Source organism: Taudactylus pleione, unplaced genomic scaffold (genome assembly GCF_031769625.1).
Source record: "Taudactylus pleione unplaced genomic scaffold, aTauple2 ptg000731l, whole genome shotgun sequence".
Lineage (NCBI taxonomy): Eukaryota > Metazoa > Chordata > Amphibia > Anura > Myobatrachidae > Taudactylus > Taudactylus pleione.
Window position 1 is genome coordinate 2,055,745 of NW_028285133.1, and position 15,290 is coordinate 2,071,034.

Consider the following 15,290-nt stretch of genomic DNA (forward strand, 5'->3'; position numbering starts at 1 on the left):
CACTAATGCAGCACAGAACATGTCTCAGTGCCTCACAAGTAACAACTATTGTCTCATGCACACCTCTCAGACCTCATGCAAGAGATATATTTACAAAGCATCCTCAGTAGTGAGGACAATTACATACAGGGGCTGAACATGAATAAACCTACTAGCAATAGCAGAGTATGTACAAATTATATATATCATGTAAGCCTGGGATGACAATGGAATAAGATCGCACTGTACAGGGCTAAGGATGGATGCACTGAGGCAAACGTCTGATAGCTTTTCCCAGGGCCATTTCTTCCATTGACCTTGTAGGGGCCGGCAACCTGCCCCCCCCTGCAGCCGCGGCCAGTTGGAAAATTTGTGATATTTTTACAAGTCGTCCACCGATGCACTGTATTCTGTATAACCTCCCTCCTGCATGCCCATCAGACCCCCCACACATGCAGAGAGGAGAATACTTGACACCCCCCTCCCCCACCCCCTGGTGGCGAGTACTCTCCTCTCTGCATGTGTGGGAGGTCTGATGGGCATGCAGGAGGGTTTAATTTTATTGACCATTAAATTTTTTTCCCATGAATGGGTGGGTAGGGGCCCCAGTGCATTGCTTTGCCCAGGGCCCACACTGCTGCTAAGACAACCCTGGCTTTTCCATATTCTCTCTGGAAGCAAAGAACTCATAGAGAGAACAAAGGATAGTTTCTAAGAAACAAAATTTAGATTCCTCCTCCTTGTTCTCTTTTATAGAATATCCACCATTGAGCCCACAGGCTTCCTCTCAGAAGAGGGAGGGGCACTAACTTATTAATGTCTTTGATTTATAGGGCAGTTTCTCATAACGTGGACTCAGATTAAGATCAGCTTCAATTCCTCTATGATTTTGATCCCGGTGAATCTCCTAATCGTGCAGATGTTCCAGCTCATCCAAGTACAGCTGAATCAGGTGACCCCGACTCTGAACAAACTGCGCGTGGCTCTGGCTCCAAAGCCACCCTCCAAGGAAGTTGCGGCCCAGCACCTGCTCAGGGTAAGGGGAATGGACATGATTGGCATGTCCTTAAAATCTATTCAGAACTGTGCTGTTAGTCTTGGCCAAGTATAAGCCATCCAAGCATCATGAATTAATATATCCAGGTAAATAACTAAGAGCCTGACTCCGATGGTTTGCGTACAAGTCCAAAGCTGGGTGGACTACGCATTCCCCGGCCGCAGTATGCATATGCTGTGATGCCACTGTGCCCTCGATGCCACAGCCTGATTGACAGGCAGCGGCTGTTCGAGGGTGGGGAATGGGTGGCAATAGGGACCGTTCCCCAAAATAAATGGTGTGTCTCCAGGGGCGCCGAGAGGGGGGGGAGCGGGTGTTAAATGCCCGGGCTTGCTGGAGGGGCCTGGCGGGGGCCCAGGTCCGACGCCGCTCCCCCACTCTCCTTCCTGTCAGCAGCCCAGCACATGCTGCTGTGTGCTGGGCTGTCGTGGGAGACTGCTCACTGCTTCTTAGCAGCAGCATTCTCTTCTGCCTGTGGGGGGAGCGATAATACTGATCACCCCCCCTGGATTTGTTTTGCACCGGGCTGAGGGGCTAATAGTGCCCCCTTCCCCTGGGCCCGGAACGACTCTCTACAGCCCCGTGTGTCACCTCCATTTTGTGGGAGTGCCGAGGCTAGGGACGTCTTCTGACACAGATTCCCTGGCCCCGGCAGATACGTTCCATCGTCCATTCTGAGTAAGACTTACTGATGAGCGATGACCGCGGCAATGCTGCATCTCCAAAAGGTGTTTTTATCTTCAGACGCCTCTTGCGGCATTAGAATATTTTAGCATCACTGCTGCATCCAAAGACAAAGGGGTACAGTTCTGAATCAGGCCCTGAGGGGGCAATCCAATTAGTGGTAATGGAGGCAAGGTGACGGTGTTCCAGCCATTTCTCCGGCACCTCGCGACCACCAACATTGCACATCTTCTTTGACAATGTGACAGGTATGGCGTTACTGCTGTAGCTCTGGCATCTCACAGCCACCAATATAGCACATTTTCTTTCACATTTATGGCGAGGAACAGTCTTACGACCATTTCTCTGGCACCTCGCGGCTACTAACATTGCACATTTTCTGTCATGATGGTCGGGTGGTGGGCCATCCCACAGGCACCTCCCGGCTACTGTACTTTGCACAGGAAAATGTGCAATGTTGGGGTAGGGTCATTCTCAGTGATGCACGTATCCGCCCATCGCAACCGTACATGGTTGAGAATTTAATTACCCGCTAAGTATTAACTGACTACTATTGTCGCCACGTAGGTTTAGGCAGCAGTCACACTACTAATCCTATATCATAATTAAGTTACTAGTGAACATATCCTTGATGCTCTATTCTATTTTGCAGGATGTGAAAGATATCGTGGACTTCCTGCAGAAGTATATTGTGCAGGTTCTCGGAGACAGTGCAGAGGACCTGCCATCCCCAGCTTCTGATTCAGTCCTTGATCACATAGAGACGCTGTCTCATCTGGTACAGTCTTATATGTGTGTGCAAGGAGAAAGCCAGGGCCACAAACGTGTGACTGGTACGTACCTTCTCTATGGGCCTGGTTCTAAGTCCGAGGCAGAGCATTAGATAGCCACAAATATGACAGTTAGGAGATGATTGGTTGGTAGTTTATCTCTCTCCACGGCTTAGTACATCTCCCCCTCTGCATGTCATTGGCATTTCTGGGTGGTAAAATGAATGCAAGAGATCCATCACATGGGAGTGTATCTATACTTCGTGTTATTCTGACTTCCCACTTGAAACAAAGCTTGCACCCTAAATGCCCAGCTATTAATTAATTTATGTTTTTATTGCAGTGATCAAAGCACAAGAGTGCATCTTCTTACATTACCTTTACAAAGTCCTGCAAAAGCTGCAGCATCAAGTTGCCTCCGTGGATCTGACCTATGTTTCAAAGCCCATCAGTTACATACAAGCCTCTAATATTCTCTATGACCTGAAGCTACAGTTGCAAAGTCTAAATATTTCCGGGGCCCCTCTGCCAAGCAGGTATCTCTGCAGTGTCCATCAATCAAACGGTGGTCAGTAATAATAGAATGCGCCATTGTTTCTTCTCACCTGAATTTCTCCCTCAGTGACTTTACCTCTCTGTCCCCAGTTTAACCACCAGTTTTCCAGTTTCTACCACTCAGAAAAGATGCTGCCGCATGCCCAGGTGCTTCACCTTCCTGTGCTGGTTTTTCCTCTTCGCTATCAGTGCCTTTTCGGGCTTTTACATGGTGCTCGTCAGCCTGTCCATGACAAAGGACAAGGCCACCAGCTGGCTCATTTCCATCCTTCTCTCCTTCTTCCAGAGTATTATCCTGATACCACCTATTAAGGTACGAAATACAAGAGTTACAGATCCAGTTCTGGCCATTACATGAGCCACTATGGCTTCTGAACCCATGGGCACATATGTTGAGCCAAATAAAATAGATACAAAGATCCAAATAGCGCTAGGTGGCATCTGCAACCGCTGCCCACCTCAGGTGTTTAGTTTCACCTTACTAAAAAATACAGTATATATCAGAAAAGTAACACAAGTAGTATGGAGTTGGATTACCACCCACAGCTTATGCGAGCGGCCATGATGATGGTCGCGATGGTCAAGACCATCGCGACCATCGGGCTTGCGACGAGACCTTTGCGGTAGGGTCTCGTTGCCGCAAGCCCAAGAGTGCTTTTGGCTCTAACAGAGCCAAAAGCACTCCCACTGACATCACTTGTGATGTCAGTGGGGCCGGCCCCAGACGGTAGGCGTTCCCATGGGAACGCCTCCGTCTGGGCAGCCCCGCCCTCTAAAGGGGGCGTGCTGTCACTCAACATCGACAGCACGCCCCCTTTGGTACGAGACCCGGAGCGACTGCTTGGCTGTCACTATCCGGGTCTCGCACATGCGCACGACGGAGTCGGCTCCGTCGTGCGCATGCGCACTGGGCCACCCTCGACCCGCTTGCGAGCGCATAGCGCTCGCGAGCAGGTCTGAATCAGGCCCAGAATCCAATAATAAAAATCCCCTTTGCAAGTGAGCGTACCGGATTGTGTGGCTCACAATGAGATGAGCATATTAAGCCTGATGTTATATTGCCGGGACACTTATGTTGTCTGCCCACAGCGATATCAATTCCACCGCCTCTCCAGTCAGGGTGAGATCCAGTGGATTCTTTACCAAGAAGAAAATCGACTGTTTTTTTGATCCAGCGCCATACATATGCTGAGCCCACTACATGTACAAGCACTGATAACAAAAACTTACACTACATGTTACATGTGTTTCCCACTGCAAGTCACAAACACTAAATGAAAATCACGCCTTTATTAACATCATCACTACTGCGTAGGTTAATGACAAGAGATAATCTCACCAGTACATGTACCCACTATAGCAAGGCATTAACTAACAACACATTACCAGATAGCGTCACCACCAGTAAGAGCTGCAATCACCATGGGTGTATCTTTCCCGGAGATCTGTACATGTGCAATAGAGAAATCACAGTGCCAGAATCTACTCGACGACTACGCCAGTGTGAGAGAGGGGAAGACCAGTGTGCAGTGTCCGTGAGAGCCCCCCTCTCTCGCTGGAGCAGTCCACTCATAAAGTCAGAATCGCACTACAGCAATTGTTAACTTAACAGCTATAAACGCTCGTATCACCACTACAAGTATTAACCTCACCCACCGCCAGCCCTAACCTCACCACTATAAGGGGGATATTTACAGTGATCGGGTCTGAAACCCAATAATTGATCATTTCTTATTGCCCCTATTTGCGGTATTAAGAAATGATATATGGCCCAAATGTATTAATATTCTCATGCAGGGACAGGGGCTCCGAAAGCATCAGCAGTCTCTTTACTTCTCTATCGGGACTCCTGCGCGGGCTACAGTGGCTAACGCCATCTTCATATGGCGTTAGCTGTGGGGGCCAAACTCCGAATTGCTTTGCACAAGCTGTAACCTCGGTGACTGTGTCATACTTATCTTCTGTCTCCATTACTCTCCCCTCCCATTGTTTGTCTTCAAGGTTTTTGCTCAAACGATCTTCATGTTGCGTGTGATGAAGAAAAGCAATATTGAAGATTCAGCAGAGGAACAGCAACTGTACGGGATTCTTGGCTTGCTGGGTAATGAATAAGATGAGTTTGTCCATGCGCGGGCTAGTAGTGTACAACCTGCTTGTCGGTATTGGTGGTGTTTACCTGACAGCCCTTAGCAGCATTAAGCTGTAGTATGTTATGTGTGTGATGTGTTCAATGAATTATACATACAGTATATAGGCGAAAATGGTGGGAGCTGTTTCTTTAGTTGCAAGAGACATGTCAATGTCCTAACCTTGGAGAGAAATAATGTGGAGAGAGATATAGGCCGGGATGTACTAAGGTTGTGGTTACCATTCCGCCAGTCACCGCAACCTTACTAATCGCATATGTACTAACTTATGCGATTAGTATCGCAAAGAACAGCTCTTGTGGTAAGAGCTGCCCTTTGCGAAGCAGCCGACGCCGGGTGACGGGGTCTCTGTGGGACCCAGCCCCCTCCGAGCCCCGGGAGCTTTCTGCTGGTCACCTGTGCAGGAAGCCTCGGGCTCCTCCTCCTCCTCCCTGCACCCGGAAGATTAGGAGGAGGCAGAGGACCCAGGAGGAGCGTGGGACGGCGACCATGGAGAGCAGGTGAGTGGGAGCCAGTGGTGGGCGACGGTGGGGTGGCGAGGCGGCGGCGAATCGTCGGGAGCCGGGTGTGGTAAGAAGCCCATAGGTTTCTATAGGGTACCGCCAGGTTTTTCTGGCGTTACCCTCTGCACCGATAAAAGTGCGACCGAGTCTTAGTACATACGGAAATGCGGTAAAACCCCCGAAAACGGGATTTTTACCGCATTTTTCCTTTAGTACATCCCGGCCAAAATACCAACCAATCAGCACCTGTCAGTTTACAGGCTGTGTTTGAAAAATGACAATTTCGAGCTGATTGGTTGGTACGCTGTCTCCGCCCACTTTGTCTCTCTCCAAGACTTTGGCCCTCATTCAGAGCCGTTCGCTATTTGTGGTCGCTCGTTTAAAAACAAGGGGTGGCTATTCAAATGATCCGTACGCACATTGCAGTCTGTTCACACCTCTAAGTCTGAACGAGCGAGCAAAACATACGCTCGTTTATTTGTTAAAAACGCCCCCTGGCCGCTCGCATCCTACGTCATGTCCGCTATTTATTAGATTAATCGAGTACATCGACCAGCGTATGAACTGCTCGCTATTCTTGTGGTTGGTGTTTGCTACCACAAATTTGCGAGCAGTTCTGGCTATAAAATAACCCAGTGACGTGGTCACTGACGCTGCTGTTTTAAATATGCACACCCATAAAACGCCCGTTTTGACCTTTAAGCACGCCTGCGTTCGGATCTCCACTCCCCATTTTCAAGCACCTTCCCCTGTTACCACCCACATACGCCTCATTCTGTCACTCAAAATAGCAGGCACTCGCTATATTGCGTACCAACGATTTTCGGCCGCACTGACTGGTTCGCGCATGCGTACTAAAAACCGTACGCATGCGCAGATGTGCAAACATCGCTCGGAACGAGCGTACTGCCGCTAACGAGCGGCTCTGAATGAGGGCCTTTGTCTCATCTACCACAGTGCTCTTCAGGTGTATTCCTCCAGTAAGCAGTATAGCAGTAGGATACAGCTACACCCCACTTTACCTGTAGTCTGATTTGTTGGGTGTATAATGAAGAGAGCACCCTTGATTAATAGGAAAAATCCTGAGCTGGAGCTTGTCCAACCTCTGTTAAAAGTTCATGTCTGCCGGGCCGTGTGGGTTTCTCTTCCAATGCATATCGTCCATGTGGCATTCCTCAGGGAATAAAGGGAAATGGGGTGGAGATTACCCAATCACATGTTATCTTTTGTTGTTATAGTAAAATAAACTAAAACAAAAATGATTGTAAAAATGAAATAAAATTAAAAGATAAATATAAAAATAAGTAAAAAGAAAATAATAATAAAATTAAAATAAAAATTAACCTGATCTGGTGGATAATGTATTGAATCTATGGGAAAATATTAGAAAGGTGCTATTATCAGCATGCGGTCATAATACTGCTCAGAATGCTGGCGTCAGAATCCCGAAGCTAAGTAGCGGACTTAGTGGGAGGATTAGCGTTAGGGTTAGGCACTAGGGGGGGTTAGGCAATAAGGGGAAAGGGTTAGATTTAGGGTGGGGGGGATTAGGTTTAGGCACTAGGGGTAGGTCAGGTTTAGGCCATGGGTAGGGAGGGTTAGGGATAGGGAGAGGGGGAGGTTTAGAATACCGACCAATAGGTGTCGGTATCCTATCCCTGTAGGGATGCCGGTGTCAGGATTCTGAGCGCTAGCATCCCGTACCCTACCCCATTATCATTGTACAGTTGTATTATATTATCATCATGGTTATATTATGTTACTGTTGCTCTATGGCAACCAATCAGATTTCAGCTATAATTTATTTATGACATTTAATAAAAGCTAGTAGCTGGTTGGGTAGCTATGGGCAACATCTACACTTTCCTCTTTAGAAGGTTTGATGAATCTCCCCATAGTGTCCTTTTACATCAATAATTGGTCTGGCAAGCCCAATTTCTATCGACAGTTGCAGAACAAGTCCACATGTAAGCCACCCATTAATTGCAGAATTTTTACTTCAAATACGTCTGCAATTAAATGATTGTAAAGTAGCACACTATTAGGGGTAGATGTACTAAGCCTTTGCGAGAGATAAAGTGGAGAGATATAAAGTACCAACCAATCAGCTCCTAACTGTCATTTTTCAACCACAGCCTGTAAAGTGGCAGTAAGGAGGTAATTGGTTGGTACTTTAACTCCATCCACTTTATCTCTCTCCAAGGGTTAGTACATCCCCTCCCCCCCCCCCCCCAAAAAAAAGCTGCCCACACATACAAAAATAATTATGCGTGATTATTATTATTTTCTATTTATAAGGTGCCACAAAGGGTCCACAGAGCAGACCAGGGGGATAAAACTGACAACAACCAATATAAGTACAGACACTATATAAATTCATGTACATAAATAATAAAGAGATCATGCAGCAAAGGGTGGAGGGCCCTGCTCATACAACCTTACAGTCTGATGCAAAAATATTCCATGAGATGTTACAGTTATCTCTAAAATCTCTTCCAGCTCTTGTTCATCCTTTTTATATTAGCACCTATACCCGTGGAATATCAATTTATTCTCCTCCGCTAACCCTCGCTACTTCCTCCCCTTCACCTTCACAGCAAGTCGTGCGGAATGGGAGCTCTCAGGCTCCAGGGACCCGTGCAATCCGGTGTATCAGGCACCTGCTAACAAGCCCACAACCAGCCTGAAGAAACAGAGGTTGATGGAACAGAAGCTTTACAAGTTACTACATCAGTTTCTCGGTACCAGAATGCATGACGTTTCCTCACGCTTTCTTAAATTACAGAGTCTGCTATTACAGGGGGCTGCGCTACAAAGTTGAATTAAATAACTATTCCTCATCTGCTTAAATTGTACCCATTATCTACTCATGTAGTATGAGGGCAGATATTTTGTGGGCTCTAACCATCATAAGGATGCAAACTGATGATTCACTAAGAACTACTGGGATGACTGGTGCAGCAAAATCCCTAATTAATAGTTCTATTAATTATAGAAAAGAGAAATTATATAAATTTAGAAATTATAGAAAAAGCTTCCATTGCTGCCACAGAGAATTATATTTTTCCTTTTAACAGTGTAGATTGCTTGAGGGTCATTTATGAGGCTGACCTGCAATATATATTGGATCAGCAAATGCTTTTATGGCGTCGCAAGCCAGCATTTATGGGCTGCGTAAAAAGAGATATAACACATTCAGGTGACCATCAAGGAAATTGATGAGGGATAAGAAATCCTTGCTGCTTCAAGGTAGGCACCAAGGGGTTTATTTACTAAGTGTTGGGTTGTAAGACCTGGCACTTTTGTCTGGCTAGTAAAACACTGCTCTTTTATATATGGGGCATGAACACGAACAAAAGTAACTTAGTAAATAAACCCCTAAATGTGTATCAAGAAACTGTAAGGGGACAAATGAATTGCAGGCGATGTGAGCAATGTACCATCTGAACAGCTTTGGAATGCTCAAAATGGTGGCACAAGATCACCCCCATAGGAGTGAAAAAAAATGAGGGGTGTTGCTGTACCGTAATTCTTGGCGATGTGTGCAACAGCACATCGCTGACAAGTGAATTGCCCACTAACAAGATTTAGGGGCCTATGTATCAAGCCATTTTTTACATAAAACTATGCAGAAACTGCAGTTTCTGCATAATTTTATGTATCGATCCTATGTACTAATGGCACCGAAACCTCCTACAAAGTGCTAATTAGCACTTCAGATCACAGTCCCCATTATTATCAATGGGGACTATGATCTGACCCCTATGTACTAAACTCCAAAAAGCAAAGCTTGTCGGAGTTTAGAACTGGTAGTTTACACCATCTTCAGATGTTGTAAACTACTTTTTGTCTATGGGGTTTCCAGGGGAAGAAGAGAGATCTTTCGATCTTTCTCTCGCAGCCTCTGTCTGGCCCGGAAGATGACACTGTGCGCAGAAATGACGGGATATAACTCGCCTGGACAGTGCTAACCACAACCGCTGTCCCTGCGAGTTCCAGGTAATACATAGCCGGTATATTTTCATTAAAATTGAAAATATTCCCGGAGACCGTTAATAATCGTGGCAGTACTGCCATTATTAATACATAGGCCCCCAAGTTTCATACAAAAAAAATAAATATTTTTATAGGCTGTAAGATTAAATATATTTAAAATACTGCTTATTCCATCAGATCTAGCAGGGCCTTATGTAATATTGTCTAACAAAGAAGATCAAGGGGCCTATGTATCAAAGCTGAGAGAGATATAAAATTGTGAGAGATAAAGTGCTAACCAATCAGCTTCCAATTTACATTTTGCAGGTTGCGTTTTAAAAATGATAGGAGCTGATTGGTTGGCGATTCATTTGTGCCAATTTTCTCTATTCCAGTTTTGATACATAGGCCCCCAAGTTTAAATTTAAACAGAAAACAAAGCCCTCACAGTCTCAGGTATAAACAATACAGAACTGCATAAGAAGGTACAGTACATCATGCATCCAGTTACATGAAGAAGATAGTTTAATAAGTACGAGTATGTTCAGATTTATTACTTCACAGTAAGAGCGAGGTTTTACCTTTGGTGACATTCTCTGGCCACTAGCCCGACAAAAGTTGGGCAAAGCTTAGCAGATCATGATCATGAAAATGCCCAATACCCCATTGGGGTGGGTTACGCGGCTGCATGCTAATATCTTTTGGACAAAGCATCTGGCATGGCTGAATTGTTATTTTAGACTAGACGAGCGCTACAAAATAAAGTGGTAGGGCGCTTTAGTTTTTTAAAGAATACAATTTTTATGTAATGTTCATTTTATTCTGCAACTTCATGATAACTTTTTGATTTTTGTTCCACCCTCAGTCCACATTATGCTTCTGGTTTCCATTATGCTCATGGCGTATGCAGACAAGAGCCCTAATGAGTACTACTTGTACCTGACTATCCAGAATAGATTCTCAAGGACGTTTAGTAAAATTGGAACCATACCAGACTTCTACAACTGGCTACAGGGAACGCTGTTACCAAACCTGTACACGGTGTACCCAGGTGGGTATTAAGGATACTGAATTTGAACCTCTATACGCTCCTACCTATACCATCTAAACCTGCCTATAAACCTCTAAAATTTACGCTATTTGCGTACGCAGTCATACAGTAAAATAAAGACTTTAGACCATGAACATGTGTTTCCAAAGCACAAAGTATTATTCAAGTAAAGTACAGTCAGTTACATGCTGTGATCTAAGTACAATTTAATGCAAAGAATTATACAGACAAAAGATACAGTTATACATACTCACGCGCTCTGGACCAGATACCGGCATCAGCAAGAAACCTCCGTCAATCAGCAAGAAGACTCCAGACTGGGGTCAGAACACACGCATTAATACCCTTACAGGAACAGACAACACAATAGAGAGGTTTGTTGCTGATCCCATTGGTTCCCAGTGCGGGTGCACCTGTTATTTATCTAACAGGTTGATTCAAATGGACACAGGTCAGCCTCCGACAGCCTATTGTCTCCTCTATTCCCCCCACCATGCAAATCTAAACTGTTAGTTTCACAAAAAACATTTTGGTCCTTTATATCTCTACGGTCCATAAGTTGAGAATGCATGTTGCGATCTTCACACCGATGATACCGGAAAGCTGTTGAGAAAGTGCACATCAGTATAAAACCAAACATGGCTTACTTATCACGTATTAAACCTTAGATATCAAAATAGCCTTTATGTCACAGCATTTGTAATAAATGAATAAAACTTGGATCTTATACTTTAAAGCTATGGAACCTTTTATGTGAGTGTGCATTATGTAAGTATTAGGGGTTTGGGAAAAGACGCTAGGTAGGTTTATCTGATTTGGGGCAGATGTGCACGCATGCAGCTAATAAACAGCGTTCGCATGCAGGATATTGTGCATTCGCTAATGTGCGTCATGTTAACAGCGCAACTGTGCGTAATGTGCGGTGTTTATGCATGAGATTCTATATATGATGGATTTAATATAATATATATATATATATATATATCTCATTTCTTACTAACATTTTCAAACTGCAATGCAAATGTGTTATGGGCAGTGAGCTTCACTCTCAAACAGGGTGGAGACCCCCAACCATGCTGGTGCCAGCCTGTCTGACAGTGAGTTTAAAAGAGCAGATTTCTAACCATTGTTCATTCAGTCAAATTCAAGTGTCTGGGCCATATTACAATTGCCACAGCTACATCGGTCCACATGTGGGGTCTCTCCATTTACATGCAAAAACACCCACAGTTCCTGGTGTATTGTTTTTTTTTCTAATTCCTTTTCTCAGGAAGCTGTTTTTCTAGTTGCTAACTGATACTGTGTTTGTTTTGGTATTCCTCTATGCAAGGTTGTCCCCAGAATGGGCCTGTCATGGCTGCTAAAAAGATTATCAAAAACATTGCCATCTGTACTTAGCTCGTAAGTTGTAACTTAAAATGGCGCTGGTCGCAAAATGGCGTCTTGCAGATTCCTATTTTTAAGATGGAGTCTGGTTGCCATTCGCAAGATGGTGTCGCTCCAAGCTAATTTTACACTGATTCTGTCTCAGCCACTAAACCAGCTTCGACAGTATCTGCTAACTTGATCAAGCTAGGGTTATAGTCTGGGCCTCCCTCATAAATTTCGGCATCCCATAAGGTATTGCCCCTACATAATTCATACACTGCAGCAAATTTGTGATTGATATATTAGTGACATCAATTATCTGGGATATCTATGTGTACTGGAACTTCTTTGGTAAGCCTGTTAGGCATTTCATATTACCATCCATATCCCCGCTGACCAATCAGGCATTGGGAACGTGGAATCCTAACTTTTACCAGGTATTCCACTGTTGCATAAAGTAATAGACTCCAATCCAATATACTTAAGAATTTGTCATTTATTAATTAATTAAATAGATCCTAGCCCTTAACTGGGAGCATGCATATCTCCCAGGGTTATAATGCAGGAATAACAACGATTGACTTCACTACAGAGTTTATATATCTTTCTATTACAAGCTTCAGTTAATACGCCCACTTACATCATACTTCTAGAACATTCTACATTATTCCACATTATGCAAGCATATAACAATATATTACCTCCAGAGCTGGAGTAACCATTAAGCAAAATTAGCACATGCTTAGGGCATCACGGCAAGGGGGGCATCACAGAAATTTGCCGGATTTACCATGGACCAAAACCCCAAAGGTGCAGCTGAACCAGGTTTCACAAAAAGGGTCTATATACAGCAATAATAATAATAATAATAATAATAATAATAAAATAGTAATAATATAGGTTAATGAAATACATTAATCTTAGGAATACAACAAAATTAGAGTCTGCTAACTGGTAACCTGCCACACGGTCCCCCAAGGCCCAAGAGATCATTCTGGTCCTGGTCATATCGGTTGTCCACTGAGAGTGAGAGCTTCGGCGCTCAGTACAGTATTGCCAGATGGGGGGGTTTCTCCAAATTTGGTTATTTTTAAAGGCCTTGGAGAGAATTTTGGAGATAACTTTTCTTTGTGGAGAAAAATATACTGTATATGGGGCCTCTAAAGGTCCTCCTCCAGCCCTGACTATCCCACACTTGTAGTATTCACTCAATACAGTTTTGCTTTTAGAGCTTTGGGTACGGGATGCCGCCACTCGGGATCCCGTCGGTCAAAATCCCGATACCTGCTTCCCGACAGGGACACAATCCCGACAGAAGGTATTCTCTCTTTCCCCTACCCCTAACCCTCCCTTCCCACAGCTCTAACCTACCCCTCCCCCCTAATGCCTAAACCTAACTCTCCCCCCTAGAGCCTAACCCTAACCCACCCCTTAGTGCCTAACCCACCCCCTAGTGCCTAACCCACCCCCTAGTGCTTAACCCTAACCTTCCCCCCCTAGTGCCTAACCCACCCCCTAGTGCTTAACTCTAACCCTCTCCCTAGTGCCTAACCCTCCCCTTAGTGCCTAACCCTAACCTTCCCCCCTAGTGCCTAACCCTAACCCTCCCCCTAGTGCCTAACCCTAACCTTCCCCCTTAGTGCCTAACCCTAACCCACCCCCTAGTGCCTAACTGTAATCCACCTCCTAGTGCCTAACCCTAACCCTCCCCCTAGTGCCTAACCCTCCCCCTAGTGCCTAACCCTAACCTTCCCCCTAGTGCCTAACCCACCTCCTAGTGCCTAACCCTAACCTTCCCCCCTAGTGCCTAACCCACCCCCTAGTGCCTAACCCCAGTATTTACTGTCGGGATTCCGGCGCTGGGATTCTGACTGGTGTCGTGATTCCGGCGCCGGCATTCTGAGCCTAGCATCCTGACAGCTGGGATAGTAACTACATCCCGTCTACATGTAGGTAATTTGACTATTGTGTTACCATTTAAATGGGTTTTGTCCCATATTGTTGGGGTCTGGTCCTTTTAATAATGTAGAAGCACCACACAACACAGTACAACCACAGTACAACCACAGTACAACCACAGTAAGGTATTTACTATTACTTCCTATTATAATTAGAGGGAATGTATCCGACCTTCTAAAGAGCGGACAAGTGCAAAAGTTGTCCAATTGCAATCAATCAGCTTCTAGTAAAGTACACTGTATAAAACGATAGGCAGAAGCTGATTGGTTGCTGGGGCTGCTTCTCCACTTATCCATACTTTAGTTTAAATGGTTTGATACATCTTCCCCTAAATGAGATGCCACCATCCAAGGCTGCCGTCCAAAGAGTGGCTGATCCCTGACATCTTATTTAGCTGCTTGAATTTTAGTTTGTAATTATCTACCTCTTGTATGGCTTTTCATCAGGCTTCATTACAGATGGGAACTGCTTTCTCTTGGGTAGCCCCCGCATCCGGCAGTTGCGCAGAGTCCCTGACAGTGGCGGCATATCGAAGCTTTACGACTTGGAGGATACCAGCAGCTATGGGCCTGAGTGGAGCACAAACCGCAGCAGTAATGCTTCAGCTGACATGTGGACATACTACACGGAGTCAGAGCTGGGGGGATATCCCATCTGGGCAACTTATGGGTCCTACTCAGGAGGTGGACACCTGATGGAACTAGGCTTAAACAGAAGCTCTGCAAACAGGTGTGAAGCAAAATGAGATATAAACCTATATAACTGGGGAATGGGAAAATACATGTGACCTGACACACACGGACTGATTCAGGGGTGCACGCAATGGCGACGATTGCGCATTTGATCGATTGTTTGCTACTGCACATGTACAAAATAATCTGAAAACCCCCTATAGCGCATGTGTTAGCCTGTGTGTATGCACAAACGCGCTGTTGCGTACATGACTGCTGGCATTAGGAATGGCAAGGCAAAACCACGGGCTGTTTCTGGGCGATAGCCTGAAGTGAACGCAAAAAAAACAGCCGCAGAGGCCATGTTTAGCCGGAATTCAGGTGGAGACACTGCACCTGCCATAAGCTGGCGCAAGTGTCGATGGTGAAGAAGATAATACACCGATGGTGGACCACCAGCAGAGTTGCAGCATGCAGGGGCATTGAAAGTGGGCGTCTCAGGGCTTGCACAGTCCAGTGTAGGCTATTGCTAGTACATGAGAGGACAGCTGAAACCAGCATTTGCATATTA

General features: G+C 45.2%; 1 protein-coding gene across 1 annotated transcript in view; it reads left to right on the forward strand.

Moving 5' to 3' along the window:
- LOC148477248 (polycystin-1-like protein 3) overlaps positions 1-15,290 on the forward strand; it is an 86,851-nt gene that overhangs the window by 58,829 nt on the left and 12,732 nt on the right. The window contains exons 17-24 of the mRNA XM_088457004.1: positions 813-1,015; positions 2,373-2,553; positions 2,834-3,026; positions 3,136-3,358; positions 5,047-5,146; positions 8,293-8,436; positions 10,536-10,721; positions 14,495-14,777. Coding sequence (XP_088313130.1) covers positions 813-1,015; positions 2,373-2,553; positions 2,834-3,026; positions 3,136-3,358; positions 5,047-5,146; positions 8,293-8,436; positions 10,536-10,721; positions 14,495-14,777 — 1,513 coding nt within the window. The remainder of the gene's footprint in view (positions 1-812; positions 1,016-2,372; positions 2,554-2,833; positions 3,027-3,135; positions 3,359-5,046; positions 5,147-8,292; positions 8,437-10,535; positions 10,722-14,494; positions 14,778-15,290) is intronic.